The sequence below is a fragment of the Mesoplodon bidens genome (assembly GCF_964165515.1).
Source record: "Mesoplodon bidens genome assembly, chromosome: 3".
Taxonomy (NCBI): domain Eukaryota; kingdom Metazoa; phylum Chordata; class Mammalia; order Artiodactyla; family Ziphiidae; genus Mesoplodon; species Mesoplodon bidens.
Window position 1 is genome coordinate 176,632,936 of NC_138178.1, and position 24,830 is coordinate 176,657,765.

General features: G+C 60.8%; 2 protein-coding genes across 8 annotated transcripts in view; both read left to right on the top strand.

The window, feature by feature from the left end:
• The window catches only part of TRAF3 (TNF receptor associated factor 3), a 119,209-nt gene extending 117,357 nt beyond the window's left edge, over nt 1-1,852 (top strand). For all 5 annotated transcript variants that reach the window (XM_081228395.1, XM_081228394.1, XM_081228398.1 and 2 more), the window contains one exon: nt 453-1,852. In XM_081228395.1, coding sequence (XP_081084521.1) covers nt 453-1,024 — 572 coding nt within the window. In that variant the 3' untranslated portion in view covers nt 1,025-1,852. The remainder of the gene's footprint in view (nt 1-452) is intronic.
• Nucleotides 1,853-12,821: 10,969 nt separating this feature from the next.
• On the top strand, nt 12,822-24,764 carry AMN (amnion associated transmembrane protein). Of its 3 annotated transcripts, XM_081229847.1 has the most exons (13): nt 12,822-12,902; nt 13,716-13,834; nt 13,939-13,983; nt 20,368-20,455; nt 20,597-20,814; nt 20,984-21,121; nt 21,314-21,422; nt 21,545-21,627; nt 21,819-21,996; nt 22,085-22,274; nt 22,377-22,470; nt 24,187-24,226; nt 24,637-24,764. In XM_081229847.1, exons 1-13 carry the CDS (start codon nt 12,860-12,862, stop codon nt 24,741-24,743), a joined length of 1,452 nt encoding a protein of 483 aa, XP_081085973.1. In that variant the 5' UTR covers nt 12,822-12,859; the 3' UTR covers nt 24,744-24,764. The 3 variants fall into 3 exon arrangements, with proteins under 3 accessions (XP_081085973.1, XP_081085974.1, XP_081085972.1); XM_081229848.1 differs by lacking the exons at nt 24,187-24,226; nt 24,637-24,764 and adding an exon at nt 22,544-22,764; XM_081229846.1 differs by lacking the exons at nt 22,085-22,274; nt 24,187-24,226; nt 24,637-24,764 and adding an exon at nt 22,544-22,919.
• Nucleotides 24,765-24,830: the final 66 nt, after the last annotated feature.

Consider the following 24,830-nt stretch of genomic DNA (forward strand, 5'->3'; position numbering starts at 1 on the left):
GGCGGCAGGGGACCCGGCAAGCCCAGCAGCATGTCCAATACCTAGAAGCCACCGGGGCGCTGCTTCAGAGGCCGAGCGAGTAGTCTGAATATCTGCGCGAGAAGGATTAATGGGGGAAAGAGCAAGGATTATTGTGATGCACGTGGGGCTGGATTCAGCCATCCAAGGACATGGAGTGGGGAGGGGGAGGAGCAGCTTAAGCCCTGATCGGGCGCAGGTGACCCCGAGCATGGGGGCTGGAGGCAGGGGCCGTGAGCCAGCGGGCAGGCAGCCCCAGGCTGTGGATCCCGAGGACCCCGAGGCCTGCGTTTCAGGTCCTCCACGGGGCGTGCACCGCCCCCCAGCAGCCGCAGCGCGTTTGGGCCCTTCTGCTCAGATGCTGGTGGGGACCGGCTTCTCCAGCCCCCGTGATAGTCACGTGTCTCCGTGCCCATCTCTCCCGCCCGCCGCAGGCTTGCTGGAGTCCCAGCTGAGCCGGCACGACCAGATGCTGAGTGTCCACGACATCCGCCTGGCCGACATGGACCTGCGGTTCCAGGTCCTGGAGACCGCCAGCTACAACGGCGTGCTGATCTGGAAGATCCGGGACTACAAGCGGCGGAAGCAGGAGGCCGTCATGGGGAAGACCCTGTCCCTCTACAGCCAGCCTTTCTACACCGGCTATTTCGGCTACAAGATGTGCGCCAGGGTCTACCTGAACGGGGACGGCATGGGCAAGGGGACGCACCTGTCTCTGTTTTTTGTCATCATGCGCGGAGAATACGACGCTCTGCTTCCCTGGCCGTTCAAGCAGAAGGTGACGCTCATGCTGATGGACCAGGGGTCCTCCCGGCGACACTTGGGGGACGCTTTCAAGCCGGACCCCAACAGCAGCAGCTTCAAGAAGCCCACCGGCGAGATGAACATCGCTTCCGGCTGCCCAGTCTTCGTGGCCCAGACTGTGCTGGAAAACGGGACGTACATTAAAGATGATACCATTTTTATCAAAGTCATAGTGGATACTTCGGACCTGCCAGACCCCTGACGAGTCTCTGGGGAGGCGGATTGAGCAGAAGGCACCTCCTCCGGGGGGTTTGAACCGGCCGTCTCCACCGAGGTCCTCACGCCCAGAAAAGGACCTTGTGGAACGGAGGAAGCGGCAGGTGGTGGCCGCGGGCCGGCGGGAGGAGCCACGCGTCAGGACACACACACCACGTTTTCTAATAGACTAGCAACCCTTCACTTGGAAGAATTATTTATCCTTCGACGAGAGAAATACTGCTGTCAGAGAAGGTTTTCATTTTCATTTTTAAAGATCTAGTTAATTAAGGTGGAAAACATATATGCTAAAGAAAAGAACCATGATTTTTCTTCCTTAAACACCAAAAAAAGAACACACACACACACACACACACACACACACACACCTGGGGATAGCTGGACATGTCAGCATGTTAAGTAAAAGGAGAATTTATGAAATCATAATGCAGTTCTGCTATATTCATTCTAAGATTCAAGAGTGCAGTCCTGTTTCACACATAGCCCGTTGTCTGTTTTAAGGCCTCATCTGGTCTCTGCTTCAATACTCTGTCAGAAGACCCTGAAGTGCACCTAGGTCTTTTTTGAAAGTCTCTAAATTCAGAATCGTTTTTTAATTTAAAGTTCTAAGATAATTGTTACTGCAAACATTTCATTTTAAAACGTTGATAGACTGATATTTCTTGGAAGAAAATGTAAAATATCAAACACTGGTTATCACTTGTGATAGGAAAGAGAATATTCAATCTGTTGTTATTTCTCGTTAGAAATGTAAACCTTCGATATCTGTCGTAGTTAATGACACTACTTCAAAATTATTATGAAAGGAAAATTGCTCATGGATGCTGTGCATCATTTTCAGATTTATAATTGTTTTCACCCTAAAATAGGGCATTAGTTGAACTTTGGAGTTCTAAACAAAATCCTGTAGGTTTTTAAAATTCTGCCCCACGTGTTCAGACAAGCTCTCTGTTGCTGACAGCACCGACCTTCCGTGTCCAGCGTCCGGGGGTGGGCAGGTGACTTGTGCTTGAAGGAGGCCACAGCAGATGTTTCTTCATCCTGTCATATTGCTGCATTTGTTAACAACGTTTGCGTAGAGATGGTGGCATACTGTACATGTGCCTTAGATGTGACATGCTGCTTCTCGACCCCAGCTTTGTGTTCACTATAATTCCAGAAGGTGATAGTTCAGCCAGACCTTTCTCTTTATCACTAGACCTTTTGCCTCTTCGAGGGCCCTCAGACAGCCCTGTACCTGCTGAGGAAGCCAGGCCCCCTCATCGGCTTCTGGAGCCTCCACTGCTTCATCATCACAGATTCCAAATCTCTAGGCCCCAAAAGCGAGCCGCCCAGTCCACACGCAGGCAGGGACAGGGCAGGAGCTGCGCCTCTGCGTCCCCAGGCTGCAGGCGCTCACACCGCCCGCCGCGGGGCCCTCTGAGCATTCCAGAGACTGCTACCCGGGGGCCGCCCAGGCTGATCCACAGGCGTCCCGGGGCCCGCCCCTCTCTTGGGAAGGGTGGCCCTGGGGTCTTTGGTCCCAGCCTGTGCCTGTCCGGGCGGCATTTCTCACCCCCGTTTACCCTCTCTCAATGGTCCAACTGTGACAGAGCGGGGCCCTACTCCTGTGCCCCCTGCTATGCACCATGCTCCATGGGTGCTCTTACCACTGATGGGTGCTACACATGACGGGTGCTTCTTAGGCAAAACCAATGTGTGTGAACCGCCGCATCTGTGCCGCTCATCCAAAAGACGCGCCCACGATTGGCCAGCTGGGCCGCGCACCTCAGACTGCCTGCCTCCGGGCTCCCCGTGGCCACGCGGGGGACGGCGGGGTGGTGCCCGGTGGCCCCCGTGTCTCTGGTGCTGCCCTCCGCCCTGGGTGTGCCTTCGTCCCAGTGCCTGCTGGAAGCACCTCCTGGCCACCGCCGTCCCAGGCTTCCATAAGTGACCTCATGGGTTCCAAGCACCTGCCCTGCCCTTCGGCAGTTAAAATGCTCAGTTGTCTTCGTCTCTTTTTCTTTCCCATCCCCTGACCCCAGAATTGCTTTGAGGGCGAATCAGTGTCATCGGTTCTGCCCGGTAAGGAGTCGTGTGTCCCCGCTTACAGAGGAGGGCCCTCCTGCAGGTGCTGTGGGACCACTGTTCCCTCCAGGTGCCCAGACCTCCTCCAGGCCTGGGCCCGGTTCTGCCCTGGAGACCCCGGGGGAGGGAGGCTGCCCGGCAGGCCCCACCCGGCCTCAGATGGCTCTCCCGAGGCCAGGGGTTACCAACAGGGACTTCCTCCCCCTTCACAAAAAGTATGGGCGATGTTAACAAATTCAGGATAAGCAACATGTCGGTCTGGTAAACAAACTTCTTTCCCTCCCCTGCGTTGGAATCCTGTTGGGGGCGGGCTGCTGGCAGTGCCCCGGAAGCATCCATCCCTTGGTGGGGGGACTTTTCCAGCAGCTCCTCCCGGTGGGAGATACCAGGCCCCTGGCCGCCACCCAGGAGCCCAAGGGACCCAGCTTCACCGTCCCCCGGAGGGAGGCTGGGATGCGGCGGGAGCTTCAGGCCGTGGCTCGGTGACGGTTGGTGGCAGCGGGTCGCACGCCTCCCTGGTGCCCGCGGGCCCTCCCGCCACCAGGGCTGCAGCGACAAGTGACGGTGTCGGACACGGCGCGTGGGTGCACTTTTCCCGTGTACCGGAAGTGACGAATTCCGCACAGAACAAAACCACTCCAGTGCTGTAGAGGAACCGACGCCGAGTCCCGTGCAGGGTTAGCGCCCCTGCTTCCCCGTCGTCGCCTGTCCTGGAAATGAAGACCGGCCGGGTCCGCCTGCCTACGTGTCTCTGGTCAGGGGTGGGGGGCCAGGGTGTCAGGCCAGCGGGGCCAGTGAATGCCGGGCTCTGGCTCTGGGGCTGGAGCAGCCCGGGCGGCTCACCTGGGCCTCTTTTTACAGGTTGGGGTTCTCAGTTTTCTGGGTTTGTGGTGACGCAGAGGAGATGGGTAAATTGCTCCAAGACCTGTCACACGAGAGGGTGGCGCCAGCTGAGAGCGAATCAAGCGCGGTCACCAAGTGGCCGTCGAGGAGGGCCGCCGTCCCCGGCACCCCGGCCCTGCCCCAGAGCGCAGCCGCCAGCTAAGCCCAGGCTCTTGGCCAGGCGGCCCTCCTGCCCCTGCCTGTCACCTCCCTGTCCTGGTGGCCGACTCCACCAGGCCCCTCCGACGCCGGCCAGGACGGCGCAGCCTCTCCCCAGCAGCTCGTCTCCTGCAGCGTCCCCAGCCGCCCGGGGCCACGCGTCCCTGTCGACCTCCCCTGCAGTCTCAGCGTCATGGGGGTGGTCGCCCGCGGAGGGCCCGACATCCTGCAGCCCGTGGGCAACATCAGGCAGAGGAAAGGGCGGCTGGACGAACCCTTACGCACAGCAGGGCCCCGAGGGGGTGGGGGAGAGGCGGGACCCCGAGTGCACCCTGGGGGGCACGCTGGCCCCTCCCACCGTCCAGGCCCGCTCCTCCGTCCCGCCTGCACGTGGAGGCGTGCCCATCATCCCGTGCCGGATGCAGACCTCTCCGGCCCCAGCATCCCTGCCTGTCTTCACGGGCTTGGGCAGGAGATGAGGTTCCTCGTGGGGCTCTTGCCCACGCCTCCGCTCTCCAGAACGTGTCCCTGTGCTTGCAGCGACTGTCAGTGCTGGAAAGGGCTCAGGCGGAGCCGTGAAATACTATTTTTTAACTTCTAGTCTAGATCTGTACTGATCAGGCCGCCGAGGAGAGCTGCGGGGAATTCCGGGAGTTCCTTTGCATCTGTGACATGAAGGGGGGTCTGTCACCCAACCTCCTTCTCAGCCCAAGACCATGGTTCTGCCTTCTGTTTGCAAATCTTGATAGTTGTGTTTCTTCCAAAGTAGAACGTGTCCACTAGGGTCAGGTCAGACAAGGTCGGCATGAGGCTCCAGCGAGGGCAGGTGACCCAGTTGGTCGTCTCTGCTGTCCATCCGGCGGTGCTGGTTGTCACCGGGGCCCCGGGACAGCAGGGGCAGGGCACAGACCTGGAAGCGTCCCGGGTGTTTTCTGCTGGCCTCAGGTGACCCGGGCCCCAGGTGGTTGGTGCCGTTTGCGGAGGCCCGAGTGGCACCAAGCAGTGCTCGCATTTCATTTCTGCCACTGCTGCTGTGTCTAGAGTCTGTCTTGTGAACTCACGACGAGAGAGGTGGAGTCCAGGACGGCTGCACCACTCCTGCAGTTCGCGGTGATCGGGTCGTAACTCAGTCCCCTTAGACCAGTGAGATAACTTCCACAGCCAACTCAACGACTTAATCGGTAAACACAAAAGCTGACATGATTCTCAAGGATTTCTATAAGAATTCTCTGTAGAATAACGTCTGTGGTAAAGGAAGCGTGTAAATCCGCGCAGACAATTGTGTCGCATTTCCAGAATCGATTCTTTCTCTGATGGCACCCTCTGTGTTCAGTTCTCTTACCCAAAACAAAGACCAAAGAAGGCCAATCTCTCATTTGACTCTGTACTTTTAACCTGCCTGTTTTAAAACTTGCATCTGTATAACCGCTCGCTGTGAGGACCCATCTTGACAGTCCAAGTGGTTGTGACCAGTGATTCACGTCCCATCTTCTGCTCTTCTAAGAAAAAAACACAAAAGGACAGTGTATGTTATTGCCCAGCAATAATCATGTTGTTACTGTGGGTTAGCAACATGGCTGACTTCTGGTAGCATTATTATGTTTGATATTTTTGTTTACTGTATACTGTGTGTGGTTTTATTTGGTATTTATTTGTGTTTTGAGGTCTTGCACCGTTTTTGTGTTTCTGATGCTAATAACTAAAGTTTGTAAGAGTGTAGAATGCAAAACATTGAAATGCCAAACTGTCTGATTAGAGGAAAATAAATCTGACTGGGAGTCTTGGTTTCTCTCTCACACTGACTCATAGGCCCGGGCGCGGCCCAGGGCCCCGAGAGGGGGCCCCTCCCTCCTGCGGTCAGTGTCCTGGGCTCCGCGCACACGTTTTTTGCACCGGCCCCTGCGGAGGGTGCCGCCGGTCCTGCCGTGGCTTCCTGGCCTTCCCTTCAGGCGGTGGCTTTACCTGGAGGGGGTCCCCGGGGCCTGTGCACCCAGCAGCCATGCTCAAGTCCATGGCTTGGTCCAGAACAAACCAGGGGGCCCTCATCCTCCCGGAGGTCCTGTCCCATTTCCGCCACTTTATCAGCTATGGGACTTCGGGCTCTTTGAGCCTCGGTTTCCTCGCGTGTCAGGGGAAAGACAGCGTCGCCTCCTTTCTGAAACCAGGGGCTGGCTGTGCGCCCCGCCAGTGCTGACACCTCGGGCAGTTGTGGGGCCTCCAGGCGGCCCCTTCCACGCAGCCACCCACAGTGGGACACAGAGCCAGCACGCACCTGCCTGGCTCAGCACCAGCGGGCCCGTCTCCCCGGGCGGTCAGGCCCCGGAGCAGGAAGCCCTGCGTCTCCCACGGTGTTCCCCGAATCACCAGGTGTGCGGGCTGCTTCCCAGCACCGGGACGCAGCGCGAAGGCCCTGGGGACCGCTCAGCCCTTCCCCCACGCGCCCTGGTCCTCCACGTGTCGCCGCCGCCCCCCCCCGAAGCCCCTGCTCAGCCTCACCCCTTCTCTACGTCACAGCTTGCGGCCCGGGCCTCCCCGTGCGCCCACCGGGCAGCAGGAAGGGGCAGCGCAGGAACCAGCCCCCGAGGCTGCTGCCACCCAGGGGTGCTGCCCGGGCCCCAGGGGCTCAGTGTTCCTGCCCACCCCGCACCCGGAGCCCTGCAGGGGAGCCCGTGGCCCCCAGCTCTTCCTACACGGGGTCTGCGCACAGGAGCTGCCAGAGAGGGGGCCACATTCAGTCCCTCCGTCTGGGGGGCGTCCCAAGTCCACGCACCCCTTGCGCTCCACCCTCCTCCCTGGGCGCTCAGGCCTGGCGCCCCACCTCGGACCTGATGCCACCACGGGTGCTGAGGCCCCGGGGGGCCCTCAGCCCTGAAGCTGGAGCCCCTGGCGGGTGGCAGCGCGCAGTGTGGACGGCGCCACGGGCGGGCAGCGCGCGGAGCCGTGTCCGTGGGGTTTCCAGCACTCCCGGAGGGGCCGCTCAGCTGGGATTTCGGAAGCCGGACCCTTTCCCCCTTCTGGAGTTTTTTCCCCTGCGTCTTAAGGGGCAAGAATCAGCAACGACTCCCAGGATGAAGGGCCCGCCTCGCGGTTGCCCCTGGGCCGAGGCCGCAGACCCGGGCGCCGGTCGGCCGCAGGGCTGCTGAGGGCGGGGCCTCCCGGCGGCTCCCCGGGGCCTGGCCCCGCCCCACCTCGGTCCCCGGGGGCGGCCTGGTCCCCGCCTGCGGAGGGACCCTCGCCGCCTCCCTCGGCCCCGGGCGCGGGGTGGGCTGCCTGTTCTGAGCCCTGCGATGAAGGGGGGACTCCCGGGGAGCTGGGGACTCGCTGCCGCTGTCCCCTCTGCAGCCGGGGCAGAAACGCTGCCACGCTCCCGGGACCGAGCCGTCCCGGGAAGTGTGCCCGGAGCCCCGGTCCCCCGCACGTACCCCGGACGCCCGTGCTCTGCAGGGTCGAGCGAGGCCTGGAGAGGAGGGGGCGCGGCCCCGGAGCCACCCTGCGCTTTGCTGTCTCGCGTGTGGCCGGCCTGTTTGGGGACCGCTGGGACCTCACGGGGTCGTTTCCAGCTGTGGGATCGAAATCGGCGTCGGCGGCCTCTTAACCCCTCCAACCCCACCCCCAGGGGAAGCGGCGCCAACGCTGACCCCGTAGAGGCCCAGGGCGCGTGTCCCTGCAGAGCTTCGGCTGCTTGGAGGCTTCGTCCTGAGCCCGGTCACAAGATCAGAAGTCAGAGATTGAGAGGAAGCTTTGAGTGACCCAAGCCCAGGCCCCGGCCTTGCTCCCGGGTGACCCCTGGACCCCAAGGGAGGCCTCGGAGGGCAGAGGGCAGACCCCAGAGACCCAGGCAGCCACTGCCCCCGCCAGGCCCCAGGGGGTGGGCTGGGATCTGAGGACCAGGAGAAGGCTGGCCCCGGGCGTGGGGGGGGGCGGGGAATGCAGGGCTGCAGGCAGAGCCCCACCCCCACCCCCCACCCCCCACCCCGCGCCGAGCACCTCTCTGTTTCCTTGTGGGTAAAATGGGGATAGCAGCGCCTCTGCTCGCAGGCAGTCGTGAGGCCGCGTGAGTCCGGGTGGAAGGCGCTCTGGGTGGGGAACGTGCTCAGCCAGTGGTGCCGACACACCTGGACAGAGCAACTTGAGGTGACCTCGGCCTGCTGGGCAGGGTGGCCCGGCGCTGGACTTGGCCTCTGGTCATTCAGCTGAGAGGTCTCCAGCCACAGACAGGCACCCCGGGAGTCAGGGACCACGCGGTGGCCGTGGCCCTGCGCTCCAGAGGCTCCCCCTTCTCCCAACGCCTGCTGAGTTTGGGGCTCGGACACCTAGTTGACGCAGCCTCCGTGGGTCCAGCCACCTTGTGGCGGCCCCCAGACTCGGCCCTGTGTGTTCCGTCTCGTCCACTCACTTGTCCTCGCCCAGCCAGTCCCAGGGCGGGGGAGAGGGGTCGGGAGGTCTCTGACCTCCAGCTGTGGCTCCTCTGGGCCCAGAGGCCTGCGAAGTTCCCCCGACAAACTTCCCTTCCATACAAAGGCTGTAGGGGCGGTGACAAGTTCCCCCGCCCCCGGGAGAGGGGGCAGGGGCGGGCAGGCGGGACAGCGCAGGCCCGGGCTGGACCCTTGCAGGACCCCTCCCCAAGGTGGGGGGCTTAGCAACGTGCCGGGGGCAGCTCCCAGCTCAGTCTCCCCCGATGTCCTCCTCTTCCCAGCGACCGCAGACAGAAAAGGGATGGAGTGTCCAGGGCTGAGCATCTCCTGGTGCTCTGTGAGGCGGGCACTGCCACCCGGCTTTGCAGGTGAGGGACGAACCAGGTTAAGTGAATCGTGTGGCCTTGCCCTGCATCCACACCCGGGACAGCCTGCATCCGAGCCTGGCGCCCCACTGCTGGACAACAGAGCTGCCCCACCTGTGCTCCCCTGGTGGACAGGTGGCCAGCTCAGCCCCTTCCAAGCCAGGCGGAGATCCCCGTTCACACCCCCCTTACGTACATCAGACCCAGCCCCCAACACTGCCCTGGCCTCACCTCCTGCTGTGCTCTTCTCGCCTTCCTTGGAGCCTCAGGGCCTTTGCACCAGCTGTTTCCTCCCAGGTCTCAGCTGGCATGTCCCCTCCTCACAGAGGCCTGCCCTGGCCACCTTGCCTGAGGGCTCCTGCACAGCCTCACGGCACACTCCGGCCCTCCCCGGATGCTCCGTGCTTCCTCAGAGCACTGACCAGTCCATCATCCGTCTCCCCATCCAATGGCAAACCCAGGAGGCTGCGCTCCCAGCCCCGCTGCAGGCCTGGTGCCAAGCATGTGGATGAACAAAAGGCCCAAAGAGAAATCCGGAGGCTGCAAGGAGGCCACAGGCCCAAGGGTGGGGAGTTTTCCAGGGGTCAGAGCCCCTGAGCTGGTAGGTTGTGGGGTGGCCGGCCCTGGGGAAGTGCCAGCCATACCTTCCCCTCATGAATATTTTTGGAGCATCTCCTGTGTTGCAGGCAGTACGTGAGGAGGGTGAGCAAAGCCCTGTGGGCCCCACGGGGCACGTGGTGGCAGATGCTGACAGTGGGGTGTTTGTGGCCAAGGTGGCCTCTCTGGGGAGGTGACCATGTGCAGAGACCTGAGTAAAGGGAAGCCCTGCTGAGGGGGGCTGCCTTCTATCCTCCCCCCACCCCCACCTCTCCTCCTGGGGTCCAGGAACAAAACCGTGTGTACTGGAGCTTCAGTTCCTCCAGAGTGACACTGAGGCCCAGAGAGGTATAGGAACCTGCCCAAGGTCACACAGCCAGTCAGGGACAAAAGTGCGGGAGAAGGAGCTGGGGAATTGGCCTGGGGGAGCATGGCTCTGTCCCCACAGACTTGTGGGGAGGGGGGGGTCTGGCTAGGGACCATGGCTGCAGGCAGGGTGGGGACCCCCCACACCCCCAGGGCAGCAGGACTCACTCACAGTGACCTCAACCAAGGGAGGGCTGCAATGGCCAATCGGAGCCCAGCAACTCCGGCCCACAGGATTGGTGCTCAGGTGGAAACAGGAACCTCACTGAGGCTCTGCCCAGTGACCTGGCTGGGGAGGGAGCAGTTCTCCCAGAAGAAGGCCGACCACAGAGGGCAGCCAAGCCAAGACAGAGCCAGGCAGGCCGACACACAGACTGAGCGGCCCTGGACCCAACCGTGCCTGAAGCAGCTGCGGCATGGACTTCCTAGTCACTGGAAGAAATTCTCTTTGAGACTTGCATTTTCCCCCACTTCCCACTGGGGTCCTGACCAGTTGGGAGGAGTGTGCACATATATGTACCTGTGTGTCCGGGCACCTGTGCGTGCAGTTGCAGGCCTTCTGTGAATGCAGGTTAGGGTTAGGGTTAGGACTGCATCTCAGTCCAGCCATTCCTTACCTCATGTCTTTGCTTCTGAGTCATTCCAGGGACCCTTTGGCAGCTCTGGGCCATGGCTGGTGCCTGCCTCCTGCCTCGGTGTGGATGCCTCTTTGGGCCACCCTCTGACAGCTGGACCCACCTCCAGCCTCTGCTCAAGGATGCCCCTTTCAGTGATGGACGCCAATACCCCACAGCCGACAAGCCCCGGCTCCTCCTGTCCTGCCACTTTCAACCCAACCTGTAGCTGCAGCTGTGACCTCATCCTTCCAGTCTCAGCTTTAACACCACCTCTTCCAGGAAGCCTTCCTTGACTGCTGTGGAGGATGGAGCTTCCTGTCAGCCCTACCGGTGGCCAAAGCCAAACTCAGGACCACACAGACCCACCTTCCCATCCCAGGCTGGGCTGGGGGCCAACCCCTCCACACAGATCTGGCACCACCAAGCCACTGCGAGCAGGTGCCCCGATCCCACCCAGGAGCACGGGTGGGACGAGCTGGGTGCTCACTCCCTCCTTCCTAGTCAGAGAAGTCTCTGTCCCTACCCACGGCATAAAGTGCTTTGAGTGCTCCCAGCGGTGGGCCCCATCCTCCTTGGATGAAATATCTTGTGTTGGGGAGAAGCAAAGACCCAGTCAGAGAGAAGAGTGCTCATGACAGGAGGTGTGCAGGTGAGAGGTAGGTGGGGATGCAGGAGAGGGCAGGTGAGCTGGAGGGAGGGAGGAAGGTGCTGAGTAGTTCCCCTTCACCCACAGCCCTCCATCTATACATCCACCTCCATCACCCACCCCTCCGTCCATCCTTCTGTATTCACTCATCAACCACCAAGGCATCCTGAACCCAATGGCCCACGCACCATTCCTCTCCCTTCCAGCAACCATAACCAACAAGGCGTCATCTGTTGGTCTCCCACCATCCACCGATCACCCCAGTCATCTCACCATTGATTCACAGCCCATCCCCTAATAATCAGTTCACCATTCACCCCACCACCCATCACCACCCAGGTTACCAAGCCCAATCTATCTGACCTCCCACTCACTCTTTGCCGTCCCATCTCTAACAAATTCATCCTCCACCCACTCACCACCATCCATCCCTATGTGCATCATACAGAGAGCCAAGCACCCACCTCTCCAGTTAACCACAGCCATCTGCCCCAGACTCATCCCTCCAGCATCCCCCAATCCTCCATCCATTCACCCATCCTGTACTCATTCAGTCCATCCACCTGTCCATCCACCCGTCCATTTATATCCAGTCATCATCTCTACTCTCATCCATCCGTCCACCACCCCTCTACCCACCATCCATTCACAATTCATCTGAATCCCATTTGCCGTTCATTTATCCACCATGAATCCATTCATCCACCATTCAGCTCATTTACCACCCATTTCCATCCATTCCATCCAAAATCCACAACCTTTTTTCACCCACCATCCATCTCAACAAGCCATCCACCCATAGACCATTTAACATCCACAATTTATCTTTCACCCACCAACCATCCATTTATCCAGTCACCATCCCATCTTCCACCCTTTACAGTATTCTTCTTCATCCGACTACCATCTACCATCCATTGCCCATCTTTCCACAATCTACTCTCCTCTATCCATCCATCCACCATCTGTGATCATCCATCCATTTATCCATCCACCACCAACGACTATCTGCATTTACCTGCCACCCGTCATCTGTCTACTCGCCACCAACCATCGAGCCTCTGTCCATCCACCAGCCATTATCTCGCCATCCATGCATCCATCTACCATCCAACACGCGTCGATCACGCACCGCTCATTTTCCATCCACTGTCCCTCATTTACTGTCCATTTGTTTATTCACTCACCATCTCCCATCCATCCGATCCTCATCCATCCACGAACCAGCACAAATACGCTCCACCACTCACCATGCACCCACTGTCACCCGCTCACCATTCCTCCATACGCGAGACACCAGGCACCATCTACCTGCCACCATCCACAGTCCATCCAGCCCAGGAGGCAGGAGGGCCTGCTTGGGAGAGTGGACACCCAGCCCCACTAGGTGGGCAGACTGGGAGCAGCTCCAGCTGCATCTGGGGCAGAGGGGGTGTGGGAGCAGAGGTTGTTTACCCGCCGCCCCCAACACACCCGTTATTTTGGGCAAGTCGGTCCGACAAGTGCCCAAGGTCCTCAGGTCCTGGAGGGCTGAGTGTGTAGGAGGGAGGGGGGCGGGGCCGGCGCCTCCGAGGGGCCTAAGGGTCTCTGCAGGCGGGTCTGGAAGTAAATGTGTAACCTTCCCCGGCCGCCCCCGCCCCTCCCCGCCCGGTCACGTGGGCCCCGCGGGGCAAAGTCTCCGGTCGGAGACGCGGAAGCCCGGGCGAGATGGGCGCGCCGGGCCGGGTCCTGCTGTGGCTGCAGCTCTTCGGTAAGGGGTGGGGGCGAGTGGGGGGACGTGACACACCTGGAGGCCAAGGGCCCCCGAGGGGCGGGCGGCGGGAGCTTGAGGGACTGCGAAACCCGGCCGGGCCTCCAGGTCCCTCCGCGCTCAGCGCCGGCCGGCGGTGCGGGAGGCGAGGAGCCCGGGCCAGACCTACGCCCGGACCGCGCCTGCCCTCGGGCGCTTGTCCGCCTTCGACGTGGGCACCGCCGCGGTCCCCTCCCGAAGCGCCGCCGCCGGCCTCCGTCCTCCCGGCCCCGAGGGCGCCGCGGACCCTCCCCGTCGCACCCAGGCCGGCGCGTGTCCTCGGGGCCGGCCCGCAACCCCCGGGAACTTTAAAAACTGCAGCCCCATCCCTGTTCCCCTCTCTTAAGCCCCTCGCGGCCCCCTCAGGACTCAGCTCCAGTTCAGAGCCCGTCTGGACGGGTCCTGCGGCGCCCCCCCCCACCAGCACCTTCTACGTGGCAGAGGCCTCAGCTGCCCCATTCGCCTCCGTCCCTTGGTCATCGCCATCCTTGCCTGGCCCGGTCTTCGGCTCCAGCGCGGGGCGAACTGGGGGCGGGCTAGGAGGCGATCTTGGCGGGCGTCCCGGAGGAGGGCACGTTTGAGCGGGCTCTGCAGATCCTGTAGGAGTTCGTCAGGGAGCGTTGTGGCCAGGCTCCTGCAGGATCTGGTCCGATGCCGGGAGCGGGAGTGGCGAGGGCCTGTCTGGGCGAAGTCGTCCTCCCTGGGCCACTAGGGCGTCTGGGCGGGAACCCCGGATGCCGCGGGCCCAGGAGCACTCAGTCGACCCCTCCCCAGCGCTGACGCGGGCCGCCTACAAATTCTGGGTCCCCAACACCGACTTCGACACCGCCGCCAACTGGAGCCAGAACCGGACCCCGTGCGCGGGCGCCGCCGTCGAGTTCCCCGCGGACAAGGTGCCTGGCCTCCACTGCTGGGGCCGGGGTGGGGACCAGCGTGGTCCGGGCCCACTGGGAGCCCAAGGGTGGGGCCTGCTCGCTGATGCCGCTTCTGCCTGCAGATGGTGTCAGTCCTGGTGCGCGAAGGTCACAGCATCTCGGACATGGTGAGGCCGGGTGGCAAATGGGCGCCAGGTCGGTGGGGGGCTGGTGGGTCCCGCCGGGGTCAGTTCCATGCCCCTTTCTTGCCTCCTGACCGGCCTGCACTCGCGTGGGGGACCCCGCAGTCCACTGGCCGTCAGCGTCTGGAGGGGCTTCGGGAAGGTCCGGGACCCACATGGGAGTGGGGGACGCCGGTCCTACAATCCCAGCCCAGGCTATGCCCCAGCCTTGCTGGGGGGTGTGGAGGGCGCCTCTTATCCCCACTGCCCTCTGCCTCTGGCCCCTGCCGCCCCCCGTAGTCTATCTTCTCCAAGGTTTGCTCTGGGAAGGGCCCCGCTCCCCACCCCACCACAGCCTTTCCCTGTCCTGGTGCCCTTTTTCTCAAACTGCTGCACAGTGTGAGTCCAGGGTGGGGGTCCCCTCACCCGGAGGCCGCTGGACTCTGGGTGAATAGGGGCAGTCCGGGGGCCCAGGCCTGGGACTCAATCTCTTGCCCAGATGCAGGATCTGGGGACCCCTTATTTCCACTTGGAGGCAGCTCGGTTAATTGATGGTTTTCAAAAGCGGCATTAATTCTGGGAGCCTGGCGCCACGTGGGGCAGGGCTGTGGGCGCAGTGGAGCCCCGCCCTCACCTGCAGCCTGGGAAGGGGGCATGGGGCAGGATGGCCCCGTCCCCGCAGATCCGGGGTCGGGATGTCTTTCCCACATTTGTCCAACCCAAAGACGAAGGTGCGGAGGGAGCAGTGGTGAGGAGGAGGGGACAGCAGAGCCGGGAGGGAGGGGCGCAGCAGCTGCACCGAAGGGACCCGCCTCCGCAGTCCTGGTAACCGCGGCAACCAGGCGGCGGCCCGGAGCGAGCAGGAACCCGCGGGCGGAGGACTCAGCTGCGGCGGAGGGTGCCGGGACCTGGGGGCTCCTCCTGGCTGACTTCGTCACTTTGATGGTCTCCTTTGGAAGAGCTTGGGGATCCTAAAAGACACAACATTCGTTCATTCATTGTTCGTTTATCGGGCCCCTCCGTCCGCCCCTTCCTTCCCGCCGCCCAGACGCGAGCCCTCCCCCCGGCCAGAGGCTTCCGCGCGCCTGTACCCCTGCGCACGGCCCCGTGGGCCTCTCCGCCCCCCTCCCCTGCCTCTCCTCCGCTCCGCGGGGTCAGCTCCCAGAGGACCCGGGTGGGAAATGACCAGGGGCCCAGGGACAGGGGGCCGAACGGACCCAGCGCTGCCTGAGGCCCCGCCCACCCCCAATGCACGCGGGTCCGCAGCGTTGTCGGCTGCTGAGATGTCGCCCTAGTAACAGGCACAGCGACCGTCAGTGATTTCATTTGCTTTGCTCTCGGTTTGGAACTTCTCTCCCTGGGAATTTTCTCTTCCTGAACCTTCTCCCCGCCCACTTCTACCCTTAGCCCAGGTTTCTTGTTTGGGGGGAATCTCCTATTTTCTACCCATTCATGATTGTTGAGTTACTGCAAGTGTCTTCTCGCTGTGGACTTTGCCTGAGTTTCCCTTTGCTGATCAGAAACCCCCATTAGTCTATCGAATGCAAAATCTGTTGCCTTATAACTGTGTTTTTAGTGTTTTGTTTAAGCATCTTTTTCCTGCTTCTCAGTCACAACCATAATCAACTATATATTCTGTCTATTAAGTCAGGGCTTTGCCATCAGGGGCACGTGGCCGAGTGGGGCACTGGCTAGGGAACCAGGCGTATTTTTTCCTCCTTGGAATGAGCCCAGTTTCCCATGAATGTCCTCCTCCAAACCAGCAGCCTTGCCCCCTGGCTTTGTGGCTGTTTGGTCACTGTTCATCAGCTGCCCGGTGAGGGCTGTCTCTGAGCTTTCCCTGCAGTTCTTTTTATCTTTTTGCCCGTTCTCCTGCCGGCACCACACTGTCCCCACTCTGAGGCTCTGCGAGTTGTCTTAATGTCCCACTGGGTAACTTGCCTTCTTCACCCCCCTGTTACGAGGTTGACTAGTTCTTTGTGGATCTGATTGTTGCAGAGAGATTATAGTGTAGGTTTATCAGGTAACAACAGCACCACCACCAAAACCCTGGAATTTGATTGGGTATGAATGATACCTTTACACAAGCAAGTCATCCATTCAAGAGCGTGGATTTTCTCTCCAGATATTTCAGATCGTTGGTCATAAAACACTTTACTAGAGTCTTAAAACGGTCCACATGAGGTTTTGTGTAGTATCGGTTAATTTATAAATACTTTATAGTTTGGTTTCTATTGTGAATGGGGCCCTATTTTTAAGAATTATATTTTCTATTTGGTTATCTTTGTAAATAATGACCATTGTTCCTCTTCTCTTCCAGCCCTAACTCCTTTTTTATATATATATAAATTTATGTATTTATTTATCTATTTTTGGCTGCGTGTGGCCTTTGTTTCTGCGAACGGGCTTTCTCTAGTTGCGGCAAGCGGGGGCTACTCTTCGTTGCGGTGCGCAGGCTTCTCATTGCAGTGGCTTCTCTTGTTGTGGAGCACGGGCTCTAGGCGTGCAGGCTTCAGTAGTTGTGGTGCACGGGCTTAGTTGCTCTGCAGCATGTGGGATCTTCCCGGACCAGGGCTCAAACCCGTGTCCCCTGCATTGGCAGGCAGATTCTTAACCACTGCGCCACCAGGGAAGCCCCCCTAACTCCTTTATTTCTTTTTCTTTCCTTGTAGCAATGTCCAGGGCCTCTACCCCTATGTTAAACAAAAGTGACAAAATTAGGCATCCTTGTCCTGTTCCAACATGAAGAGAAGTCACGTGAGGTTTCTCCATTTGCTGTAGGGTTTTGTATGTAAACTTTATTTAATTGTGGAAATTCTAATCTATTTCTAGTTTGCTAGAAGCTTTAAAAAATCATAAATATGTTGTTGAACTTTTCAGTTTTTTTTTTCCTACATCCACTGAGATGTAATTTCCCCCTGCCTCCTTTAGCCTATTAGTGAGGTTTTCTGAGGTTGAACCGTCCTGGTAAGACTGATGTCCTCCTGGCACCTTCCTTCAGGTGCAGGTCAAAGTGCGCCACTTCTTCAAGACACTTGACTTCTGTCATACTGATTTTGCTGGCACAAGACTCTCCACTACCATCTGCTGGGACACCATCGTACATACTGCAGGGAAGTCGTGATGGGAGCATTTCCTATCCCTTCCTTCCTGCCTTCTTGGGACATGAACCCTATGATCGCCATGTATTTTTAAAATACATTATTGGATCCAGTCAGCTAATATTTTATTTAGGATCTTTGCATTTGCGTTTATAACTCAACTGAGCCTATAATCTTTCTTCTTTTGTATTGTCCTTAATTTGGCTTTGGAATCACACTTATACTGGCCCCATAAAATGGGCTGGCAATTTTCACTCTTTTTCTGTTTTCCAGAACAACTTCCTGTAAGAAGAAGTTAAATTTTCCTTGAGGATTTAGTATACCTCACCTATAAAAATCACTTGGACTGGGAATTTAGGGAACAGGAGGTCTTTGACTAACATTTAAAACTCTTTGGACTTCCCTGGTGGCGCAGTGGTTAAGAATCCGCCTGCCAATGCAGGGGACACGGGTTCGAGCCCTGGTCTGGGAAGATCCCACATGCCGCGGAGCAACTAAGCCCGTGCGCTACAACTACTGAGCCTGCACTCTAGAGCCCGCGAGCCACAACTACTGAGCCTGCGTGCCACAACTACTGAAGCCCGTGCACCTAGAGCCTGTGCTCTGTAACGAGAAGCCACCGCAGTGAGAAACCCGTGCACCGCAACAGAGTAGCCCCAGCTTCGCAACTAGAGAAAGCCCGTGCACAGCAACAAAGACCCAATGCAACCAAAAATAAATAAATAAATAAATAAATAAAATTTGAAAACAAAAACAAAAAAAACTCTTTAGGGACTTCCCTGGCAGTCCAGTGGGGTTAAGACTCCGTGCTTCCACAGCAGGGGGCGCGGGTTCTCAGGTTCGTGGGTTCATCCCTGGTCAAGGAACGAAGATCCCATATGCCACACGGTGTTGCCAAACAAACAAACAAACCTTTAATGCTTACTTGTCTATTCAAATTCTCTATTGCTTCTTTTTTTTTTTTTTTTTTTGCGGTACGCAGACCTCTCACTGTTGTGGCCTTTCCTGTCGCGGAGCACAGGCTCCAGACGCGCAGGCTCAGTGGCCATGGCTCACGGGCCCAGCCGCTCTGAGGCATGTGGGATCCTCTCGGACCGGGGCACGAACCCGTTTCCCCTGCATCGGCAGGCGGACTCTCAACCACTGCGCCACCAGGGAAGCCCTATTGCTTCTTTTTTAAAAAAATATTTTTCTTTATTGTTTTGGCTGCGTTGGGTCCTAGTTGCGGCACGCGGGCTCTTCGTTGCAGCATGTGGGCTTCTCTCTAGTTGTGGCGTGAGGGTTTTCTCTCTCTTGTTGAGGCACGTGAACTCAATAGTTGTGGCTCACAGGCTTAGCTGCTCTGCGGCATGTGGGATCTTAGTTCCCCGACCAGGGATCGAACCCACACCCCCTGCATTGGACGGTGGATTCTTTACCACGGACCTCCAGGGAAGTCTCTCTATTGCTTCTTGCATCAATTTTAATATTTTAAAATTTTCTAGAAATTGGTATATTTCCTCCAGGTTTTCAAGTTAGGCAGTCCTGATTTCTTAATCTTTTCAATACCTGTATCTTCCCTCGAACAAGTAAGTTCTTTACTGTATGTCCGTGCCCTTGTGGTCTCCCCGTCCCCCATCACACTTTAGTCCTAGATTTAAACATTTATTAAGAGACAACAATAAGCTTCATCAAAGTATTTCATCACCCTACTTCCCATATCTCTTCTCAGCTTCTGGATTTCTTTCCTTCTTACTTTCTCCTGGCATGTTTTCAGGGCAGGTCTTTGTGTGGCAATCATTCTGAAGTCTTTTAGGCTTAAAGGTATTTTTTATTATCTTTTAATATATGTAACATACTATTCTGGAGTTCAGGGCGGGTTCCTGCCCACTGGTGGGCAGGGCTGTGTCTAGGGGCGTGTCTAGAGGTGGCTGCAGACTCCAGAAGTCTTCTGGCAGCCTGTTCTGTCATATGCATGCATTGTTGTTACTGAGAAACCCGATTCCTGAGTTTTTTCCTTCCTGGGTGATCTGTTCTTTCCCTCTGCCGCTTTTAGAATGTTCTCTTCGTCTTTGATATTCATGAACATAGTGTTCTGTGATTTTCCTTATTTGGCATTCAATGAGACCTTTCAATCCGAGGTTTCCCAGCTTTCTTCAAATATGGAAATTTCATCTTCATTGTTTTTCAGATATTCCCCCCGCCCACCCTTGTATCTGAATGTCGGTGCTTCAGTGTTGGGCGGACTCCCACCTCTCCTGGTCCCTCCCGCTCAGCCCTGTCCTGCTGTCTTTCAGCTATTACATTTATCATATAGTATGTACATCTCCCGCTTTGGTTCTTTTGAAAACCGAGTTCTTGTTCATGCTTCACACTGCTAGTACCCACCTCCCCCTCCTGAGGCGCATCGTGTCCGTCTGTCCACGCCTCGTCCCTGGCGCCTACAGGTGGGTTTGCCTTGCTGTCACAGTGCTGCACCCTCAGCTGTGGAGGTAGTTGGCCTGTGACCTTGAATCTCCCCACTGTCAGCCTCTTGGTCAGGCCCAGTGCTTGGGGGACTGACGAGCAGGCCCTGCCGAGCAAGTTGGGATGCAAGGCGGGGCCCTGGGTGGATGTCCCCTGAGACGTTGAACCCCCGTGACCCCTGCACTGAGGGTGACCCCTGGTCCGACCCTCACCTTCAACCCCAACCCTGGCGGGGTCAAGGAGGAGGGACGGGGTCCTGGGGCTTGGAGCGGTGGGGGGCGGGGGAGGGGCGGGCCAGTCAGTCCTCCTCCTCCTCCTGGGCTTCCCTGCTGTCCTATTTCCTCTGACACCTAAGGCCTGGGCTTCTGTGCTGAAGGGGCTGCCCAGGCTGAGGGGGGGGACAGGTGGCTCCAAGGCCCCACTACCCTCCCCGCTGCCTCTGGCACCCGCTTCCCCACCTGTAGCCCCTCCCCTCCCTCACAGGCTCAGGGCTGACTCCAGAGTCCCCAGCAGCTTGGCTTCCTGGAACCTACGAGTTCTTGGACTGTAGTTTTTCAGGGGTGACAGGGGAGGGCAATGGCCCTGACAAGAGTCACCAGGCCCCTGGGACCTGTCACTCCCAGGTCTCAGGCTAGCTCCTTGCTCCTTGGCTTGCAGCCCTACTCCCTGCGGCCTATCTGACCTTCAGGCAGGGCGAGGTGCCCCCAGGCCCTGACCTCGCCTGCTCACTCTGTGGTCTAGATTCTTCTCCCCAGGGACAGGGGGACCGGGGGTGGGCGCAGAGTGGGACCCTCTGATGCCCCAGTCCACCGCGCGGCGCCGCCTCAGCCTGCGCTTCCTACAGCTCTTGCCGCTGGACGGGGAATTCGTCCTGGCCTCAGGAGCTGGATTCAGCGCCCTGGACACCGGCTTGCACCTGGACTGTAGCACAGGTGAGGGGGCGGGCCAGGGGCAGGGCTTCGAGGGGGCGCGTTCGTGGGTGGGGCCTGGAGGGGACGGGGAGGTCTGGGTTGGAGCGTGGCCGGGTTGGAGGGCGCGTTCTGGGCGGAGCTCAGGGTCGCGCGCTCGCCCAGGCGGCCCCGCGCTCTTCCGCGACCCCGACCGCTTCTGCTGGCACGACCCGCGCCTGTGGCGCTCCGGAGACGCGGCGCACGGTCTCTTCTCCGTGGACGCCGAGCGCGTGCCCTGCAGCTACGACGACGTCGTCTTCCCGTCCGACGCCTCCTTCCGGGTGGGTCTCGGCCCGGGCGCCGGCACGGTGCGCGTCCGCAGCGTCCGGGCTCTGGGCCAGGTGAGCCGGGCACGCGGGGCGGGGTGGGGGCTGGGGTCTCAGCTCGGCGCCTTTGCCCGTCAGTGCCGCTCGCCGGAGCGCCTCCCACCCTGTTAGCCCGGTGGCTTCCGAGCATTCAGGTGCTGTCTCGTCCTCGGGCTGGCTCCGGTGGTCACCCGGCCACCTGCAGACGTTCACGCGCGACGAGGACCTGGCTGCTTTCCTGGCGTCCCGCGCGGGCCGCCTGCGCTTCCACGGGCCGGGCGCGCTGAGCGTGGACCCCGAGGCCTGCGCGGACCAGTCGGGCTGCGTCTGCGGCCACGCCGAGGTGAGGGCGGCCCGCAGCGGGGTGGCTGGGGCACCGCACGGCTGGGCCCGGCTCTGCGCCGGAGGTCGGAACTGTGCCAGGGGCCGCCGCGCCCCGCCGTCTCTGGCCCGCTCGCCTCCCTGGGCGCGTGGCCCTCTCCCTGCCGTCTGCTCCTCGCCGTCTCCGCGCTGACCGCCGCTTCTCCGCTTCCAGGTGCAGCCGTGGATCTGCGCAGCACTGCTCCAGCCCCTGGGTGGCCGCTGCCCCCAGGCTGCCTGCCGAGACCCCCTCCGGCCGGAAGGGCAGTGCTGCGACCTCTGCGGTGAGCGCCTCGCCCGGCCCCTGCTAGCTAGGACGGCTTGGCCACCCTGGCTCGCCCCCAGCCTCAGTTTCCCTGTCGGGCCCGGACCCGCGGTGCTGACCCTCACCTGCCTGCTTCTTCAGGAGCCATCGTATCGCTGACCCATGGCCCGGCCTTTGACCTGCAGCGGTACCGGGCGCGGCTGCTGCACGCCTTCCTGGCCCTGGTAATGGGGCCGGGCCCCTGCCCTTCCGCAGCCCCGGTCTGGGACCACCCTCTCCGCAGGGATCCCCGGGCTCCACTCCGCCTCCTCACTGAGGCGTCCACTCTCCGCCTGTCCACCGTTTGTCCCTGCCCCCAACGTTCCCACAGGGCCGAGGGGTGGAGTCCCCGGGCCAACTCTGTGCCCCTCTCCAGCCCCAGTATCAGGGGCTGCAAATGGCCGTGTCCAAGGTTCCGCGCCAGCCCCGGCTCCGCGAAGCCTCAGGCGCGAAGGCGGACACGGAGATCCAGGTGGTGCTGGTGGAGACCGGCCCCGAGACCGGCGGCGCGGGGCGCCTAGCCCGGGCCCTCCTGGCGGACATCGCGGAGCACGGTAACTGCGGGCGCCCCCTTCCCAGCCCCGCCCCTCTGCCCCGCCCCGCTCTGCTCGGGGCCGACTGAGCCGGCGCCCTCCATTGCAGGCGAAGCCCTCGGGGTCCTATCGGCGGCAGCTCGAGAGTCGGGCGCGCCCCTTGGGGGCGGCTCGACGGCGGGTCTGAACGCGCCGGGGCCGCTCGCGGGGCTGGCGGGCGGCCTGGCGCCTGCGCTGCTCCTATTACCGCTGGCGCTGCTGGCGGGGGCGCTGCTGCTGCGCCGCGCGGGGAGGCTCAGGTACGCGGGGCGGGGCCGAGGGGCGGGGCCGAGGGGCGGGGCCTCGGCGCTCAGGTACGCGGCGCTCAGGCACTTAGGGCTCACGTGCGTCCCTACCTCCAGGTGGAAGAGGCGCGACGAGGCGGACCCCGCGCCGGCTGGGGCGCCCGTGGGCTTCCACAACCCTGTGTTCTACGCGGCGGACCCGGCGGAGGCGGTGAGGGGGCCCCCGGGGGCGGGGGTGTGGGACTGACTTCCCGCGGCCGGTCCCTGACTCCGCGCTCCCGCAGCTCCCCGCCCCGCAGCCGGACGTCGGGAGCTCCAGCCGCAGCTACTTTGTTAATCCGCTCTTTGGCGAAGCCGAGGCCGAGGCCGAGGCCTGAGCGGCCGCGGAACTGTTCCCCCCGCCGGCGTCGCAGGCCCTGCGGGTTACCCCACCCTCCGCTGGCAAAGGGCAGGGTGGCCTTGCTCAATAAAGGGCTTTCCCGCGCCTGCGGTCAGCCGTGGACACACTGCTTCCTGCGTTGCCACCCCTGTGCCCCTGCCTGGTGGGATGGCGAGGGGTGGTCCTCAGAGCCTGTGCCGGCTGGCGCCTGGCCACCCGCCCAGGGCAGTCCTGGGTACTACCTGTAGGCTGGGGCGGTCTGAGGCTTCTGGTCTGCGAGGTTCCACCCAGAATTAGGAGGGGGCTTCCCCGGCTCTGGAGGAGCCCATGGAGGAAGCCCCTAAGGCTAGGGAGGGGACTGAAACAGGAGGGGGCGGTGGGGTGGGGAGAGGCGAATCCGAGTGAGGCACCAGGCAGGGTGGAGAAGTGGGCTGCCAGGTGCTCCCCTACCTCATGCCAAGCTGCTCAGGCCCAGGGCCAGCCAGGTGGACCTGGACTTCCGGCAGGCTGGGCTGCCCGGAGGAGCGGTCGGTCCCAGGGGTCTGCTGGGGGCAGGGGCCAGTGGTGGAGCGTGTCAGAGAGCTGGCAGGTGCGTCCTGCTGGGTGGGGGCTGTTTGGTGTCCATCGCTGCAGGGCCAGGCCTCGCCCTCCCCCTTCTGAGGGCAGCTCTGACCTGGAGGGTGGGTGTCGGGACTGAGCCGCTCTGAGTAGGACACTCACTTGGTAGGTGCTTGATGGGGCAGCAGTGGGACGGTGGATCGTGTGTGTGTGTGTGTGTGTGTGTGTGTGTGTGTGTAAAGTTGTACTGACAGATGCCCAGCCTGAACTGTCAGGGAGGGACACTTCTGTGTAAGCAGCATCTGAAAACATCCCCCCTCCCTCCCCCCCCAAGGGTGACCACCTGCGAGCCTCTAACAGTGACTTTGCTTGTAAGTTTCCGGCACTCGGGAAGCCGTGCTCTGTGGCCAGTATCCTGCCTGTGACGCTCACCCACGTTGTGGGTGGTCGTTACTCTTGGTGCTGTGTAGCTGTTGCAATAGCTAATATTTCATTTAAAAAACGACTGACACTTCAGCACCCGTGTTTCAGACCTGTGAGAGGTGCTCCCCTCACGTGGGGCAGATGTCAAATGGAGGGAGGGCCAGTGTCCAATCTCCCATCACCTCTGACCCCGAGGCCCCGGCTGCCCGCTACCCCACGTGGCCGCTTACCACTGGCCTATGCTCGCTTCTCAGTTTTCCAGGTGCTGTGATTTCAGTCAGTTGTCGCTGCCTGTGCTTTGGGTGGTCCCCTTACAGGGACAGGTGGGAGGATTGTGTCTGCTCCTAAAATTTGCTATGCTCCTTCCCCAGCTGTGACCACGGAGGCCCACAGTGAGACGGGCCTGGGTCCCCGCCGGCTGGCGGGGCTGTTTTGGCTGCGGAGCCCAGGCCGTGCTGACTGGCGGAGCCGCAAGGGTGCCCAGGCCGCTCCCCAAGCATCACCTGCCAGGCACCCGGCGGCCGCCGTCTGTGCTCTACTGTATCCTCACACCACCCTCTCCGGCAGGTGCCGTCACCGCCCGCACGTTACCAGGAGCTTACTGGAGGTCAGAGCAAATGATGAAACCTAACTCACCGCAGGCTGCTCCCCGCGCTGGGGGCCAGAGCCCCCAGTGTGGCCACCCATCCAGCCCAGCCTCCCCATGAGCTCCCCCCTCCTGGGGGTGGTCTTCCCCACCCTACCCCCCGGGGCTGCTGAAGGGCCAGCGTGCGTCTGTCCCATGCAGCTTCCCTCCCGGGGCATTGCTCTGCCTTGCGGGCTCATGGGCACATCGCCCTTTCCCAGCACTGGGGTCCCCAGTGCAGCAGCCGGCCCCGCCCTGCCCCGGCCCTGGAGGGCACCTGCTGCTCTCAGGCTGAATGCCCATCATCTGCCTGTCCTGGCACGGACACTTGGCCAGACGGACCCCCCCCTCCAGCCAGTGGCCCACCCCTGACCCTGCCTACCATGGTGCAGGGTGTCCCCAGGAGGCCCCCATCGTGACGTTGGCAGGGAAGAGGTCCCAGCTCTGGTGGCTGGTTCCTGCCACGTGGACACAAACCTTTAGCATGGACCCCACCTGAGCAAATGACCAAGAATGGCTTCCACAGGCAAGACGGTGCTTTCCAGCACAGGGCGCTACTGGGTTGGGGGGGGGGCAGACACCGGGT